Source organism: Nicotiana tomentosiformis, chromosome 11 (genome assembly GCF_000390325.3).
Source record: "Nicotiana tomentosiformis chromosome 11, ASM39032v3, whole genome shotgun sequence".
In the NCBI taxonomy this organism is placed as follows: domain Eukaryota; kingdom Viridiplantae; phylum Streptophyta; class Magnoliopsida; order Solanales; family Solanaceae; genus Nicotiana; species Nicotiana tomentosiformis.
The window spans coordinates 77,614,329-77,633,324 of record NC_090822.1 but is presented as its reverse complement, the minus strand read 5'-3'; the positions used below and the strand labels follow the sequence as shown (position 1 = coordinate 77,633,324).

The following is an 18,996-nucleotide window of genomic DNA, read 5'->3' as shown; positions in this document are numbered from 1 at the left end:
CCGTTCAGGTGGTAAGACGAATGTGAAGCGAGCTTTCAGAAGCTTAAGACAGCTTTGACTATGGCACCGGTATTGGTGTTACCCACAGGTTCAAGATCTTATACAGTATATTGTGACGCATCTCGTATTGGTTTGGGTGCGGTATTGATGTAGAGTGGCAAGGTTATTGCATATGTTTCACGGTAGCAAGGTTCACGAGAAGGATTACCCTGCTCATGATCTAGAGTTGGCAGCCATTGTTCACGTGCTGAAGATTTGGAGGCACTATTTTTACGGCGTGCCATGTGAGGTATTCATTGATCATCGGAGCTTGAAGTATTTGTTCAAGCTGAAGGAACTCAATTTGAGGTAGAGGAGGTGGCTAGAGCTATTGAAAGACTATTATATCACCATATTGTATCATCCCGGGAAGGCCAATGTGGTGGCCGATGCTTTGAGTAGAAAGTTAGTCAGTATGGGTAGCCTTGCAAATATTCCAGTTGGTGAAAGACCGCTTGCATTGGATGTTCAGGCCTTGGCCAACTAGTTTGTGAGGTTAGATTTTTTTGAGCCCAGCCGTGTTCTAGCTTGTACAGTCGCTCGGTCTTCCTTGTTTGAGCACATCAGAGATCGGTAGGATGACGATCCGCATTTACTTGTCCTTAGAGACACAGTGCGACACGGTGGTGCCAAGCAGGTTACTGTTGGAGATTACGAAGTTTTGAGGATGCAGGGTCGTATTTGTGTGCCTAATGTGGATGGACTTTGTGAGTTGATCCTTGAGGAGTCCCACAGTTCCCGGTATTCTATTCATCCGTGCGCCGCCAAGATGTATCAGGACTTGAGGCAGCATTATTGGTGGAGGCGAATGAAGAAGGACATAGTTTCCTATATAGCTCGGTGCCTAAATTGCCAGCAGGTAAAGTGTGAGCATCAGAGACCTGGTGGTTTACTTCAGAGGTTAGATATTCCTGAATGAAAGTGAAAGCGTATCACTATGGACTTTGTTGTTGGACTCCCACGGACTCAGAGGAAGTTCGATGCAGTTTTGGTCACTGTGGACAGGCTGACTAAGTCAGCGCATTTCATTCATGTGGCAGTTACCTATTCCTTGGAGTGATTGGCAGAGATTTATACTCGTGAGATCGTCTGTCTTCATGGTGTCCCCGTGTCTATCATTTCTGATCGAGGTACGCAGTTTACCTCACACTTTTGGAGGGCAGTTCAGCGTGAGTTGGGTACGCGGTTTGAGTTGAGCACAACATTTCATCCTCAGACGGATGGGCAGTCCGAGCGCACTATTCAGATCTTGGAGGATATGCTTCGTGCCTGTGTTATTGACTTTGGAGGCTCTTGGGATCAATTTTTGCCGTTAGAGGAGTTTGCCTACAATAACAGCTACCAGTCGAGCATTCAGATGTCTCCCTATGAGGTATTATATGGTAGACGGTGTAGGCTGCCAGTTGGGTGGTTCGAGCCAGGGAGGCTCGGTTATTGGGTATAGATTTTGTTCAGGAGGCCTTGGACAAGGTCAAGATTATACAAGATCGACTTCGTACAGCTAAGTCCAGGAAAAAGAGTTATGCTGACCATAAAGCTCATGATATTGCATTCATGGTTGGAGAAAGAATATTGCTTCGGGTATCGCCCATGAAGGGTTTTATGAGATTTGTGAAGAAGGGCAAGTTGAGCCCTAGGTATATCGGGCCATTTGAGATCCTCGAGAGAGTGGGGGAGGTAGCTTATCGACTTGCGATCCCTCCAGGGTTATCCTCAGTTCATCTGGTATTCCATGTGTCTATACTCCAAAAATATCATGGTGACCCATCCCACGTGTTAGATTTCAGCTCTGTCCAGTTGGATAAGGATTTGACTTACGAGGAGGAGTCGGTGGCCATTTTAGACCGACAGGTTCGTCAGTTGAGGTCAAAGAGTTACCCTTCAGTTCGAGTGCAGTGGAGAGGTCAGCCTATTGAGGCAGATACTTGGGAGTCCGAGTCCGATATGTGGAGTAGATATCCCACCTTTTCACCAGCCCAGGTATTTTTCTATGTACGTTCGAGGACGAACGGTTGTTTTAAAGGTGGAGAATGTGATGACCCAAAAGATTATCTTATGTTTTAGAACTCGAATCTACGCTCTTAAACCTTAAAAATCTCATTTTTACCCTCCTCAATTTGCATGCGCAGTCCGGGCAGGTTTCCGGAAAGCTTTTATATTGAAAACTAATGAAAACAAGAATTTTTGCCTTAAAAGTTGATTTTAGTTGACTTCGGTCAACATTTTTGGTAAACATGCCCGTATCTGTACTTTGACGGTCTCGGTAGGTCCATATCGAATTATGGGACCTGGGCGTATGCCCGGAATCGAATTTGGAGGTCCCTAGCTTGAGTTATGAATTTTTGATAAAAATTAAAAGTTTGGAAATTATTTGTTTTTAAGAATTGATTGATATTTGGCATTGTTAGTATCGGGTCTGTATTTTGGTTTCGGATCCCGGTACAGGTTCATTATAATATTTAAGACATGTCTGTGAAATTTGGTGAGAAATGGAGTTGATTTGACGTGATTCGGACGTCCAGTTGAGAAATTAGAAGTTTTAAAGTGTTCTTGAGAATTTCATTTGATTTGGTTAGAGTTCTAGGTGTTATTTTGGCAATTTGATCGAGCGAGCAAGTTCGTATGATGTTTTTGGACTTGTTTACATGTTTTGTTTGGAGCCCCGAGGGCTCGGGTGAGTTTCAGATAGGCCACGGGATGTTTTGGACTTGGGAAAAATCTAGTTTGTGCAGATTCTAGTGTCTGTCATATCCTTTTTCGCGAACATGAAGAGTAATCTGATGAGGCTGAGACTTCTTCTTCGCGAACGCGAAGTGATGGGGTATTTACCCTACGCGAACGCGACCGGCTCAACGCGAACGCGAAGCATGTGGGGACCTGGGAGGGGGGGTATTAGTCGTTCCTTCAGCGCGAACGCGAGCCATTCCTCGTGAACGCGAAGGCCAGAGGGGAGTGATCATCGCGAATGCGAGCTGGGTCTTGCGAACGCGAAGGCTTGGCATCCAGTACCCTTCGCGAATGCGACAGTGCTCTCGCGAACGCGATCGCCCAGCACTTAACAGAACCCAAAACGGGATTTTTGCCAAAAAACATATTTTTCTCAAAAACCAAACGGTGATGGGTGATTTTTCAAGAGTCATTCCTTACCCAAATTGTTGTTAAGTGATTCTAAACCATCTTCTTTCAATTACCCATTACATTTCTTGAATTTTCAACCTAAAATCTAGAGTTTTCATGGTAGAATTAAGGGTTAGGGTAAAAAATAGGGATTTCGGGAATTTGGGGATTTAGACCTCAATTTGAGGTCGGATTCCAAAACTAATTACATATTCAAGCTCGGGGGTGAATAGATAAAAGGATTTTGGTCCGAACCTTGGGTTTTGACCAAGCGGGCCCGGAGTCAATTTTTTGACTTTTTGAAGGAAAATTTGAGAAATTTAATTTATGCAATATAATTGATTCCATTAGTAATATTTGATATTATTGAGTCATTTTTGAATAGATACGAGTGGTTTGGAGGTGTATTAAAAAGGAAAATCTATGATTGAGAATTAAGTGGCATTCGAAGCGAGGTAAGTGTTGTGTCTAACCCTAACTTGAGGGAATTAGGAACCTTAGATTATTTGCGAAGTGAAATTCATGTGAGCGGAGTATATGTGAGGTGACGAGTACCTATGCGCCGCCAATTTACCTGTTTTTCATGTTTCTCTATTTTTCTGATATTGTCTCACGTGTTATACTAGTGTTGTTCAAATTATCGTTCTTATCATGTTTACGGAATTTTCTGGTGATAATTAAGTTTTTATTTCAAGTTGAGATTGATATTATGGAACTAAATGTTGAAGTAAGGTTTGTACTTGTTATTCTATCTCCCCGTTGTTATTTATGCATTGCATTATGGTAAGGGAGAGTGTTAAGGCACGAAGGGTGATGCCGTGCCATATTGTGAGTATTAATGCACGAAGGGTGATGTCGTGCCATATTGTGAGTGTTAATGCATGAAGGGTGATGTCGTGCCATATTGTGAGTGTTAATGCACGAAAGGTGATGTCGTTCCATGATATGAGAGTAAAAGCACGAAGGGTGATGTCGTGCCGTTTCTATTAATTTTATGGTGAGGTTGAGAGTAAAAGTACGAAGGGGGATGTCGTGCATTTTTCTTTACTGTATTCACTATCCCTGTTGATTCATGGTATATTGACTGCTTCGGTGATCATTCTGTTGTAGTTCTTTATCTTGTATTCCCCTCAGTATGTCTCCCCTCCCGACATTTTCTGTTTAGTTCTTCATTCCTGTTATTTGCGTACACACTGTTAAATTGTACAGGTTGATTGTAGGTGCCTTGTTTTAGCCTCGTCACTACTTCGTCGAGGTTAGGCTCGACACTTACCAGTACATGTGATCGGTTGTACTGATGTTGCACTCTGTACTTTTGTGCAGATTTTGATACCGGCTCAGGTTGATCGAGATTTGCTATTGGTCCGCTGTCCGGAGACTCAAGGTAGATCTGTCGGTGTTCACAGACCTTGAAATCCTCGTCTATCTTTTTATGTCCTACTGGTTTCTTTCATTTAGATAGTTGTATTTCTTTCATACTATTACTTGTAGTAAATTCTAGAATGCTCGTGAATTGTGACTCCAGATCCGGGTGGTAGTAATTAATACAGTTTTATGATATTCCGCACTTATTATATTTTATTTTAGTTACTTATTGTTATTTACTGAATGGAAATAAGGAATTGGTTTAATGATTTTCTAACGTTGGCTTGCCTGGCAAGTGAAATGTTAGGCGCCATCACGGTCCCCTCGGTGGGAAATTTTGGATCGTGACATATTCTCCTGTCACTTCTCCCAAAATCTTGAAAGAGCTCTTCCGTTACTATCGACTGCATATCTTCATCAAATTCACATTTCTGTCTTTATTGTTAACCTTTAGACAGAGAGATAACCCAAGAAAGCGAAAAAGATATACTAACCAAATAAGAGGCTGAGTTTCTCACTTTCGTTCATTGATGCAAATCTGTTCACCATCAAGTTAATTTCGGGTGAGGACCTACTCTTGTTTTCATATTTTTTACTAATGTTTATCATCTTCTTATTCATAAGAGTTCGTATAGTATTATAACATTAACGGCATTCATATCATCACATGAGCAACATAGACTAATAATCACTATTGCGAGTGAACTTTACAAATGATAAGAGCTAATATACTGTAAAAAGTTTTCCAACTTTAAAATTAACTGATGGTAACTGAACAAAAAAAGGTAATGTACCGTAATAAGAAGCGGTTGGTGTGACTGGTGTAAAAGAGGTTACATTGTCATAATATAAGAATCAAACAAAGTGAGGTTCTAATGATCAAAGCTGATGGACGGTTGATATCCATATAGATAGTCATGAATATCTTAATAATTGAAGTAAGACAAAATACGGAAATCTGTGTTCTCCTATTTTATGAAATTATGCACTAGTTCAAACCAAGTAATACAGGAGTCAAACATTGCTTCACCTACATGGACTAGTTCAAACCAAGTAATACAGAAATCAAACATAACTTCACCTATTTAATATGTGAAAGCCATGATACCAATTATAGTTAAATATATGTATTCAGAAGTAAACCTGCAAATGGCTGGCGACATTTTCTCTAGTTAATCCAGGGACTTTCCTTTGATCAAGAATCTTTTTTGGTATCAACACACATAATTACATTGAGATAAAAATATCAAACAAGCTAATTCATGAAATTTATGTCATCTTTTTCCTACTACTATTGTGTTTGTTTGGATCTTGAATGACACTATCTAATGCTGCTCAATATCAATAAAGAGTTGAAAAGAAAAATGAAAAAGGTTGCAACTCCATATGGTAGAGACACTACCATTTCTTTTTTTACCTACAAATACTTGCTACTACTTTTTGTATATTACTAAAAAAAACTATGTGCTAAAGCATAAATGAAAGTTGCACTTCAAAGAACAAAATAGATATCTCTGTAGAAATCAGCAGAGGTATCTGATTAGTTGACTGCTATCCAGTAATATGCCAGTGAAATAGAATTCTCTAAATACTTGAAATAAGTTCATTGTCTATTCATAAAAAATTGTGAAAGTTTTATAGCACATTCTTGAATGTAGAAAAGTACCAAAATTAGATAAAAGATTATATTATCTTGTCGATTTATCATAAAAGAAAAGGGAAAAGTTTAGCTAAGGAAAAATGGGTTCTATAAGTGATCGAAAAATAAGAGATTGAAAAATATAGAAGCCTTTCATAGTGAAGCAGGATGGTGATCAACAGAGTTCATGCACAACAATTATTTATTTATTTCATCCTTCAACAAAAAAGAGCAAGGAACCTCAGTTGTTGGCATGAAAAATAGAAAAACGTTCTATTTATTCATTTGATTAAGAAATACTCATCATATCATAGTGGAACTATAATTTGCATAAAAAAAGACATGACAATAGAAAGTGACAAGGTGGCTAAATAAATGAATATGACATGTGATAATTGTAAAAGTTAGTAAAAGTTTACTAACCTTTTCAGATGCATGTATCTGGTTCAGTTGAAGATGGTGTTGATGAAGGCTGACAAGAGTATATGCTTGCAAGTTGTGCAACTGTATTCTCCAAGTTATCCAGGAGTCTTTTTAGTGAAAGATTTTCTTTTCGAGTTGCATTCAACTCATCCAACAGTGTAGCCTTAGAGGAATTACCACCTTTTAACTCCTTAGCGGTTGTTTCACCCCTAAATCCAACCACATTGCTCTTGCATTGAGGTCCAAAACATCTTTCTACAACCTCAATATTTATAAGAGACGGCTCGGATTGTATCAGTTCTTGAATTTCGGCCTAAAAAATAATGATCTTTGAAATAATGTAATACTTTGATAAAAGGAAGGGTGTAAAATGAAATTTATCAATCAACATACATATTTTTCATTGGTTTCAGGTTTGACAAGCTTATCGTCCTTCTTATGAGTCTCAAAGAAAATAGTCGCCATATCTGGTGGATTACCATCATTGCCTCCCTTTGCATTTAAATAAACAAGTCAAACAATTCTTTTAAACAAAGAGGGGGTTTCTTAATACAATAGCACAATTTACTTACCAGCTCGTAAATAATCTCTCTGATAGGCTTGTTGCCCGTACAATGAGGCATAATCAACTTAGACTTATTCACTGAGTTTCTCATACTTCTTTCCTATAACAACAGAAAATAGAAGGTGTGGTATGCCGCTTAAAAAATTAAGATGCTATAAATATTTATGAAGCCATACCTTAAACTTTTCAGATAAAAAGTGCTCCTTGACCAACCATTCCCAATCACTCTTGTCGACCCCCTCTGGCACATCCTTTAGAACGTCGCGCAATGACTTAGACTTCACAATCAAGTGAAGCGATCCTCTCCAATTGTTCCATAACCTTCTCATATGTTTCAAGACATTATCTCTTTGACAATTTATGTCAGCACTATCAAATTTGTCCTATAATATTTTAAAAATATCATCAAACATGAAACTCAAAAGTTTTAGATAAACTAAAAAGAAAAATTGAACCAACAATATGAAATTAAATATTTGAGAGTTACTAGTGACAAATTAAATTATCTCTTAAGATGGCGTAATTATTAAATGCGAAAACACGCTCGACAGCATAATTTGATCTTATATGAACATTCCAAAAACAACATGAGAGAAGAGCAGATACATTGATATGATTCATAATCTACATTCAGCAAACAAAATGCTCTACTATAAGCCTCAACAGGTCATGTCATCTTGTTTTGCAAATTGAACACTTACTTTTGACTTTGAAACATCAACTTCTTAAGTTGAACTATTTGGTAAAGTCCGTCTACAGCTAAAGGTCAAATATGTTATGTTCAGCTAACTACATGCTTAAAGACATCTGTGCTTTATTAGCTTTTGGGGATTAATATATGGCTGTAGTTGGTTTCTAGTGCTGTATAACTTGTTCATGGTCTTTTTGCAGTTGGAAGAAGGGCAAGTGAAAAGGCAATCAAGACTGGAAGAGGAGGAGGAAGCCAAGGCAGCTCTAATGAGTAGGATACACAGGCTAAGTAAACTGATCCTTGTTGCTTCAACGAATTCAATCCTTGGGTATTTGGGTGATGTTGCCGGGCCTCAGAAGTATTCATGTGTCGAACATCTGAGTCAACAAGCAACCAAAGAAGACTGATTCACCTAATGGGATGTAACCACAACACTCTCGTACTGCTGATTTTTTTATATCTATAATACCTTACCATTTCAAAAAAAAAGGTTTCTAGTTCCTATTACATAGATATTTTTCTTCTAAAAGTGTATCAGTACTCATTAACATAAGGAATGATAGGATTTGACGATTTTTGTGTACTGAAAAAAGGATGTTATTGTCTTTCTAGGGGGAAACATTTCTTACTACCTTTGATGATGAAAAAATGCAATAAAGATCATAGGAAAAGTTACTGCTAAGAAATAGATATTTTTCTCAGTTTATGATGCAGAAGAAATAGGATATTGGGGTTCTGTAGGAAAGCACAATAAACTATATGTTTCTACTCATTTAATTTTCCTTTTGAATTCTTACAATCCGCAAAAAAAAAAGAACTCGACAGATGTAATGATGTAAAGTCACTAGTATTTTATTTTCATTTGTGAACGAAGAAAAGGAGAAGGCAAAACAACAAGATAATACTTTAAATTCTTACAGTAACAGCTTTCCACATATGGTCCAGCTTATATTCTTCGATGTCCGCCCATGAGTGTACGCGCAGTGGGCACTTATTACGGTCACGAACTAATATACCTAAATGTTTCACAAATGAGGTTGAATTCTTCCCAACAACTCGATTGTGGTAGAAAGTGACGCTCAACGTTTTTCCAACTTTCAGTCCTTGAACATTTTTACACCTGTTCTTTCCTCTCACTTTTTTTGCCTTTTCAGATTCACATGGACCTGATAATTTTAAATTTAAGTCAAACAATAAAAAAGTGGCAGTGTAATAACAACAAAAAAATATATTACAACTTGAAAAAGTGAAATACTTATTTCGTTTCTCTGAGTGTCTTGCATCACTTCAACTTCTTGCGGGAGGGAAACATCATCTTCTAGTGGATCAAAACTAGGAGGTGCAAGACTCTTATTCTGAGCTAGTTCGTTCAGATAAGAAGCTGCTGCATTACGATTTTTACTTTTGCCAATCGGGAGTCTCTTTTCAGCATTTACTCATACCGAACCCAAAGTTTTGAAGCTTTGCCCTCGTCCCCTTGCTAAGGCGCCAGTTGCAACAAATGAATGCTTAATAGTCTTTGAAGTTGATTCCATTTCAAACTTCTCAGATTTTGATGGATTCATCTCAACCTAATACAACAAAAGAAAGCTGAATGTTGTTAAGCTAACTCGATAAGAAAAAATAGTTCAGCAATTTGTCAATAAGAAAAGGGATGCCAACTAGCACTTTGACTCTTTTTGAGGCATGAGAGTGCATTACAACCTAAATGTATTAACAAGAAATAAAATTTGGAATATGGACAATGTCCCTACAATTCTTCACAATTGTTTCCAACAGCTGAAACATGGAAACTCAAATTATCTAATGTCCAGTCAACTTTCTGCTTTTATAGGCTAGAGTTCTGACACTGAGCTTAAAAGAAGGTTGATTTCGGTAATCCTTTATGGTTTTAAAATCTTCTTTCTTTATTGTTTTATTGATCCTTAGAATCATAAAAAAAATAACATGAAATTTCAGACTCTCATAAAGGTCACAACACTAAAGAAGCAAAAAAGTCTCACGAAGCATGAAGATATGGAAAACCATTCCCATTTGTATATTCTGGACCACATGGCTGGAAAGACATAATGCTTACTTTGAAGGAAAGAAAAGGAATATATAAGATAAAAAGCAAACTCTCATAGTTCCGAGCCCAGCTCCAACAAGTTCTTCATGAGGAAAGGTACTTCTTTTGATCTGAAAAGGGGGTTGCCCTTTTTTTGGTTGAAGTACCCACGACTTTGGTCGTACTCAGTTTAAACCCATAAACCCAGCTCCACTTACTTGTATTTTTGGTGTAAAAATAGTACATTAGAGACTATAGATAAATATCTGAGTTTTTTGTATTTGATGGGAGGGAACATATAGCTTAGTTGTTTTTTTATAAGATATATAGCTTAGTTGTTGTTTGGGTGGTTGATTAGTCCTGTACTGATTTTGCACCTTCTTGGTACTTATGTAATAAAAACCTTACCTAATCAAAAAACAAAGATCACACTGCTAATGAGGGGACATCTAGGCAACTAAAGACTTTTAAAGGTTAAAGCTTGATAGAGAAAAAATATATGCGTCTATTTGAATGCCAATATGCAGACAAGTTTTATATTTCAAGGAACGTCGATCTTGGAAGATGCTCCTTCAGATGAATCATCTTTATGTGAATGACTTGAAAACATGCTAGAAGGTTGGCAGGCAATAGAAAACATGGTTGGCGAAAATTGGCAGAAACAATTAACACATAAAAACATAGAAATATAAATATTTAGCAAGCCAATTTTATCATATATAAATATTTAATCAGTTAATAAGCAACCACTTAACTGACCGATTTTAAGAGACCTTTCCCTCTCATGCAACTAAACATGCTAATCATATAAGTCCAGTATGAACATCGTAAAGAATTTAACAAATTAAAAGCAAACATGATAAAGTTCCAAACCTTAATTCTAAATCACCATCCTCCTTCTTCATAATGTCAAAAAAATCACGAGGTTGAACTTTTCGTACAACATGCCACCCTTTATTGGAAAAATCATCAGCATAAAATACTTGTGATGCTTGGTTGGCTAATACAAAAAGGCTTATTTGTTTTCAGAAAGCGCTGGCGGTTAACACTTACAATCCCATATTCATCTACTTTAACTCCCTTTTCTTGGTCATTTATATCAAACCACTTACATCGAAACAAAACCACTCTTCTGTTTCCAACAAATTGTAACTCAAGAATTTCGGTTAGTTCTCCATAGTAATCAATATTTTTATTCTCTTCATCTGTCTCACCAACTACAACCACCCCACAATTCTGATTTCTTAAACCTTTATCATAGTCTTGCACATGAAACCTATATCCATTAACAACGTAGCCATGGAAACTTGTTACATATGGCGTAGGACCACGTGAAAGAGAACAAATCTGTCATTTTCTAACTATCATCGTGTTTGTGCAGACCTGCAACCTATCATGAACAAGTACATAATTTAACAAATACTATTTTCATACTTGGTTTGAAAACTAATAATTTCTTATTAGTACTCACCTTTTCTTTTAACCAACTAATGAATTGCCGATCCGAAGTTTCTTGAGAGTTATTAGCTGGAGTTTGTGAAATCTCTCTACAAAAGTTGAAGAATAATATGTCATTTTAAGTAAAAAAAGTTAGAGAATGTATAAGTAAATTATTGGATTAAATCATTGCTTACTCGAGAAATGGTTGAACTTCATCACAGTTCTTTAAAATATAAATATGTGCTTGCTCAAATTCATATGAATCAAATCTGTATGGTTTGCCACCTCTTAAAGCTCTTCCAGGTTCACATAAAATTGTTAAACCTCCATCACATTCTACAACACCACCATCACAATTCCGTTCAAAGCGATTAAATTTTATTTCCATTGTATGCAAATACCTTGAACATAAGGTCAAACATTCAGTTGCTAAATACCCCTCTGCAATAGAACTTTCTGGGCAAGCCCTATTACCAACTAAAGACTTCATAAAGTATATGTATCGCTCCATTGGATACATATGCCGATATTGAGTAGGTCCAGCAATCTTAGCTTCATTAGCTAAATGAATCGGCAAGTGCTCCATGACATCAAAAAAAGTAGGAGGGAATACCTTTTCTAACTTGCACTTGGTTTTTGAAATTTGGCCATCAATTTGTTCTAATTCTTCCATGCTTAAACATTTCGCTCCAAGAATGATGAAAAATAAAGACAACTCAATAAGTGGTTTACTCACAGATTTGTAAAGCATTCCACGTATCGCAAGTGGGAGTACATATTGTAGAATAATATGGAAATCATGACTTTTTAAGCCTGAAATTTTATGATCCTTAAGGTTGACACACTAAGAAATATTTGATGAAAATCCATCCGGGACCTTCAGATGTTTTAAGAAATCGCAAAATTTGTACTTCTCTTCTGGAGATAATGTGTAACATGTTGTTGGTAAGTCATATTTATCCCCATTTTTTATTGGATACAATTCTTTCCTTATATTCATCGCTTGCAAATCTAGCTGAGTTTTTATGGTGTCTTTGGTTTTTCCTTTGATATTCAAGAGTGTCCCCAAAATATTATCACATATGTTCTTCTCAAGGTACATCACATCTAAATTATGATGCAACAATAGAGTTTTCCAATATGGAAGATAAAAAAAAATACTCTTCTTATTCCAATTATCACCCCTTCTCTCGTGTGATATTTTAATCTTCTTCTTTGGATCCTTTGTTAGTTGCAACCCATCTAAATCAGCAACTTGACCAAGTATATCTTCGCGCGGATAATATTTTTGGTGGTAATCGTTGCTCCTTAGTGCCATCAAATGACTCTTTATCATTCCTCCATTTATGATCAAGAGGAAGAAGGCGTCTATGGCCCATATAACATTGCTTTTTACCATTTTCTAACCTAATTGAGAAAGTTTCTTTATTGCAACAAGGGCAAGCCAATTTACCTTTTGTACTCCATCCGGACAAATTCGCATATGCTGGAAAATCATTAATGGTCCATAGCAAAGCTGCATGTAACATAGAGTTCTTTCTAGCCGGCGCATCAAAGGACTCCACTCCAGTTTCCCATAATTCCTTTAATTCTTCAATCAAAGGTTGGAGATAAACATCAATTGCATCTCCCGGACTTTCAGGACCAGGGATAAGCATCGACAAAATAAAATTCTCTTTCTTCATACATAGCCAAGGTGGTAAATTATAAGGAATAAGTACCACAGGCCAAATGCTATATGGAGTTTTGGAATTTCCAAATGGTTGAAAACCATCTGTAGCAAGTCCAAGTCAAACATTACGAGGCTCAACGGTAAAAGATTGGTGAAGTTCATCAAACGTTTTTCATGCTATTGAATCAGCTGGATGCCTCATTATACCATCATCACTCTTTTGTCATGATGCCATGTCATCAAAGAAGATGTCTTTGAGGACATAAACAATTTTTAAAGTCTTGGCTTTAGAGGAAAATAACGTAAAATCTTGTATGGTATCTTTTTTCCACTTAGAAAATTTTATTTCCCCGCTACGTTTATCCTCTTTCCACCTAGATGCACCACAAACTTTGCAAAATTCAAGAAGCTCATCATCCTTCCGATATAGCATGCAATCATTCTTACATGCATCAATCCTCATGTAAGAAAGCCCAAGGTCCCAAATTATCTTCTTTGCTTCATAATATGAAGCGTTCAAGTTTGATTCATCAGGCAACAAATCTTCCTTCAACATTTTCAACAACATTATAAATGACTCATTACTCCAACGACCAATACTTTTAATGTGAAGCAATTTAATCACAGTAGAAAGTTTAGAAATTTTTGAACCTTGGTACAGTGGTTGATCAAAATCCTTTAAGAGCCTATAGAATATTTTTGCTTCCGGATTTGGTTCCTCCTTAACAAAATCATCACCGCCCGTTTTTATATTGCCTCTATCGAAATTGGGGTATAAATCTCTTAAAATTCCATGTATTTCATCTTCACCATCACTATCTTCAACGTCATTAGCATCTGCAAGCTCAGAATCTGAATGTGGCTCACCTAACCTCTCCCCATGGTGATACCACAAAGTATAATTTTAGATTATTCCATATACTATTAAATGTGACTTAACCTGCTCACGTGTTCCTGAATATGCATTACCACATTTGACGCATGGACAACGTATTGTGTGTATTTCTCCTAGTCTTGTAAAAGCATAATTCAAGAATTTCTCCACCCCAAGTTTATAAGCATCATCAAGTCGATCATGAATAAGTTGCATCCATTGTTTGTCAGGTGCCATAATCTAGTACATGCATAATATGTATACAATAAAATTATATTAACAAAATAATGCAAAAGGAGCAAGAAGTAAATGGAATAAAATTCATTTACATAGATTAAGAATCTATGAATATTCATATAGTTGCATAAATAATTTAACAGATTAATTAAGAATTTATGAATACATCATATTGTCAATTATCTTGTATCAATGTAATCTAACATGACTTGCACTCTTTGGAGTTTATACAAATATTGGCTTGATTAACCATATTTCTGATTTTTCTAGCTCCAGTTCCGGCATAATCGATTGTGTTCTTGCCATGGTTAAATACTATAGTAACAAAGTTAACTTTTCTTTTTCCCTAGTTAGAAAGTCTTGCTTTTTGTCATCAAGAACATAAAACTAAGTACTTTCACAAGTTTCTATTTCAAAATAAAGATGGTAACTTGTTGGTTTATCAGCTAGTAATTCTTATCTGTTTAATTGGTTTTGCAAAATATGAAGCTCCACTTTTGAGATAAACACAGAGTTCCCTCAATGAGATTTGATGCCTATTATGTAATACTTTATTTTTAAAGATCTTTATTATCTATCAAGTGGGAACCTTTAATAGTAAAGACATATTTTACTACCATAAAGCTTCATGATACTTTAGTATTCTACTTGTTTATTTGGGTTATCCAGGAAGCTAGTCGATAAAATTGCAGCTATAGGGTACAGTGTGTTATTCCTGATTTTTTCTATTTCAAAAACTTTTAGGTATTGCCAATAAGTGCAGAAATTATACAAATATGCAGAGCAGTCTTTTCTAAATCAGCACAATGATATCTCTAACATCCAAGTGCATAGCACAACCCAAACCATTTTACTTGATAGAACAAAAAGATTTTTTTTACAGCAAGACAAAATTATATTTTTCACAGATTTCAAATTGGTCGATCATAAATAAGTAGATTGTGAGAATGGAAAATATCCAAAACTAATGCCAAGCAGCCAAAACCAAAGAGCATCAAAGAGAAATAACCAAAGAATTCTTCTACAATGCAATTACCACAATTACCACATTAGCAGGAACATGAACATAAAAAAGAACAACTGCTAGTGTCACAATTACATTTACTTTAGATAAAAGATCCAAAATTAATAACACAATTATAATCTTAATTATTCACGTTGTCCCCAGTTTCCTTTTTCTTTTTCTTCTTTTAAATTTGAGTAGCTAACTAGATTGACATAATGAGTTAAGTCTTTATGTTCCCAACATATACGAGAAGTAGTGCTTCGAGTTATCTTCGGCACTTTGTTATAGTACATAGACATAGGAGACAATAGTTGGAGAAAATAAACTAGATTTTCTATTTGAAAAACTATAAAGCTGATTCTTGCACATCAAATTCGTGAGCAAAATATTTCTTGGATTGTCGTTCTGTCCATATCTTATATAAAAGTCATAGAGATAACACCATGTTCATCGACAGATAAAGAACAAGAAGAAAAAAAGTAACACAACAGGAGGATTCAAAATCAATGCAGAAACTTAGCTTTGACGATAGAGGAGAACAAACCTAAGACCTGTTTTAAAATACAATCACGACCAGATCCAAAAAATTATTTCTTCTGTCTCCAGTTAATATAATTAGGGAGAAAGTTAGCGAATTCTTATCTAACTTAAGGGTGAGAGTTCGGTACTTCGGTTCGGTATTTCGGTATTCGGTTTATTAATTGTGAATACCAAATACCGTACCAAAGTAATTCGGTAAGGTTCGGTATTTTTTATTTGGTTCGGAACGATTTCAGTACGGTTTTAATTTATCAATTTACATAACAAATTTGCATGACAAATTTCCATAAAAATGCAGCAGCAACTGTCCGTTTTCATACAACAATCCCACCAAATTCATATAGTAAAATGAAAGCAAGGTAACAAATAAGATGTCATATGGTAAACCAACGGATTATACAAACTCACAAAATGGAAATGCAGAAAAATCCACTCCCAGTAGCGCTATTGACCTTGCGAAATTCTAGAATTCTACTTATTGTTTAAGGGGTTCGAAGCAGAAGTTATTCTATGTATTTTGAGTCTAGATTACTTAAAATTGAATGTTCTGTTATATTATGAGATAATCACATATTATTCTTGCTAATTTATTAGATGCAGTGAGTACACATCTTTTAGTAGCTATTGAAGATCAATATTCTTAGTTAATGATAGACAAAAAAATGTTTTCTATTTATAAAGATCAGTAAAAGTTTATGCAATAAACCGAATATGGCATTGAATTGAGGTAGTAGCAGCAAATAAACCAAATTTCCTCAAGCTTAATTTTATTACTTCACTGAAATAGTAATTTCAATGTATTCTGATAAGCTAAAAGGAAAAATGAGACTTGGATTGGTTTATGGGTTGGACTCAGATTTGATTAAATTAAGCTACTTAATATGCATATTAAAAAAGTTCGGTATTTCGGTATACCGAAATTTCGAAACCTTAATACCGAATACCCAACCGAAGAACCGAAATATTGATATCTCAATACCGAAGACCGTACCGAAAACCGAAGAACCTGTACCGAAGAACCAAATTAATTCGGTTCCGACGTAGACCTGTTTTGCGGGTAGAATTGGCTACTTTCTTACTACCTGTTTGTTCATAGACATTAGTTCACCCTATTCTAGCTGCATAATAAAGCAGATTTTCAAGGACAACCGGTAATTACAAGAAATAGACTTTAGGCAGTTTATATCAAGCCAATAATTTATCTGATTCATATATTTGTGCCTAAAATGAAGCAAGTATGGCGAAGTTAGTTTCAGAAGGACCCGAAGTGGAGATTTTGGTGCCCATTCTTGCTAGCCTCCATTATGACTTGAGAACTTGACTGCTATCCTAGTTCCTACATTCCCCCTTCTAGCACGTTTTTGGGTTTCTTGTTTTTTGTGTCCACCCCTAATTTCACTAGAGAAAGTTTACAATACAATCATGACCAGATATCGAGAAGCTTTTTTTCCAATAACAATATGCAATCAAACCCAATTCGAAAAAATAATTTGCTCTAAAGATGAATACACATAGCTATTATGTAACGAGCAAAATTCAATGGAAATAAAGAAACAACTTCTGCACATTCAACGTCAATATTCATAAAACCTACCTGTAATTATAAATTTGAAGCATATGTAATTATAAGAAGAAACTCATTATTTGAAAAACAGAGAGAGAACTGATAACATAAAAAAAGTGCCCAATTTCAAAATAATTTACTACAAGTTTAGAGCTTACCTTGATGAGAAGGAGAATGAAACCCTAGGTTGCAGAGAGGAATCCAAATTGTGATTCTTTGTAGAGTTCAATTTGTGAGATGTTAGCTATTATTTTCTATGTAACTGTAAGTTATTGTATGGCTGAAACAAGGTGACAAAAACACCAAGTTCTTCCAGAAAATTGCCAACTATAATAGAAGAGCCAATCATATAGATAAGCTGGAGGTTCAAGGGGAAGAAATTACTGAGCCACATGGAATTAAAACTGAGATAGTGTCTTTTTATCAGAAACTATATGCAGAAATAGAAATTTGGAGACCAGATTTTAACTTCCAAGGTGAATGCAGCATTACAGAGGGAGATAATGAATTGCTACAAGGAGAATTTGAAGAACAAGAAGTGTTTGAGACCTTGAAGCTATGTGCAGTTGACAAGGCACCGGGCCCTGATGGTTTCTCTATGGGGTTTTTCCATAATTGCTGGGAGATTGTGAAAGAAGACATCATGCATACCATCAGAAACTTCCACAACAATGAATATTTTGAGAAGAGTTTCAATGCTACTCACATAGCACTTATTCCAAAAAAGAATGGTGCTAAGGAACTCAAGGACTTCAGACCAATTAGTCTTATAGGAAGTATTTACAAGATCATTTCCAAACTGTTGACAGAGAGGCTCAAGAAAGTGGTGCACAAACTAGTGAATGGGCACCAAATGGCCTTCAGAAGAGGCAGGCAAATCACGGATGCTTCCTTGATTGCAAATGAATGTGTGGATTCCAGACTTAAAGGGCAGGTTCCCGAAATTCTCTGTAAGCTTGATATTGAGAAAGCCTATGATCATGTTAATTGGAACTTTTTACTCAAAGTCCTCCAGGATATGGGTTTTGATAGGAAGTGGATCAACTGGATATCTTTCTGCATTAGAACAGTCAGATTTTTCATTTTGGTGAATGGTTCTCCAGAGGGATTTTTTCCTTCTGAGAGAGGTTTGAGACAAGGGGATCCCTTATCACCTTTTCTTTTCCTCTTTGCTATGGAAGGATTGAACCAAATGTTAAGAAATGCAAACAACAATGGTTGACTGAAAGGTTTTAAAGCTTCAAACAGGGAGGGTGATAGTATGGAGATCACCCATCTTCTATATGCTGATGACTCTTTAGTCTTTTGTGAGGCAAAGGCAGATCAACTAAAGTATCTAAGAGCCATTCTTGTTATATTTGAAGCAGTCTCAGGGCTCCATGTAAATTGGAGGAAGAGCATGTTGTTCCCAGTTAAAGAAGTGAATGATATCCAGGCCCTAGCAGCTATACTGGGATGTGAGGTGGATTCTCTACCAACTATATATTTGGGTTTATCTCTAGACTCCAAGAACAAAGCTCAAGAAATATGGAATGGGGTTCTTGAAAGATGTGAAAAAAGGTTGTCAACCTGGAAGAGTCAGTATTTATCCTTTGGTAGAAGGGTGGTATTGGTTAATAGTGTCTTGGATGCACTTCCTACATATATAATGTCTTTGTTTCCCTTACCAAGCAAGGTGAGAAAAAGAATCGATGCACTAAGAAGGAGCTTTATATGGCAAGGAAACAGAGAGAAGGAAGCTGTTCATTTGGTTAACTGGAATTCCCTTATCACAAGC

The 18,996-nt window shown here is 36.2% G+C and overlaps 1 protein-coding gene across 6 annotated transcripts; it reads right to left on the bottom strand.

Annotated features, from left to right (window-relative positions):
• Window positions 1–5,250: 5,250 nt before the first annotated feature.
• LOC104096429 (uncharacterized) lies at window positions 5,251–17,497 on the bottom strand. 6 transcript variants are annotated; one of them, XM_070188687.1, is made up of 10 exons: window positions 17,378–17,497; window positions 11,521–14,112; window positions 11,358–11,433; window positions 9,095–9,410; window positions 8,758–9,005; window positions 7,325–7,531; window positions 7,156–7,248; window positions 6,977–7,075; window positions 5,603–6,896; window positions 5,251–5,551 (listed from the first exon to the last, which is right to left on the bottom strand). In XM_070188687.1, the coding sequence occupies exons 4-9, from the start codon at window positions 9,120–9,122 to the stop codon at window positions 6,588–6,590; spliced, it is 984 nt and encodes a 327-aa protein (XP_070044788.1). In that variant the 5' UTR covers window positions 9,123–9,410; window positions 11,358–11,433; window positions 11,521–14,112; window positions 17,378–17,497; the 3' UTR covers window positions 5,251–5,551; window positions 5,603–6,587. The 6 variants fall into 6 exon arrangements, with proteins under 6 accessions (XP_070044788.1, XP_070044790.1, XP_070044793.1 ...); XM_070188689.1 differs by having other exon boundaries at window positions 11,358–11,429; window positions 11,538–14,112; XM_070188692.1 differs by lacking the exon at window positions 6,977–7,075.
• Window positions 17,498–18,996: the final 1,499 nt, after the last annotated feature.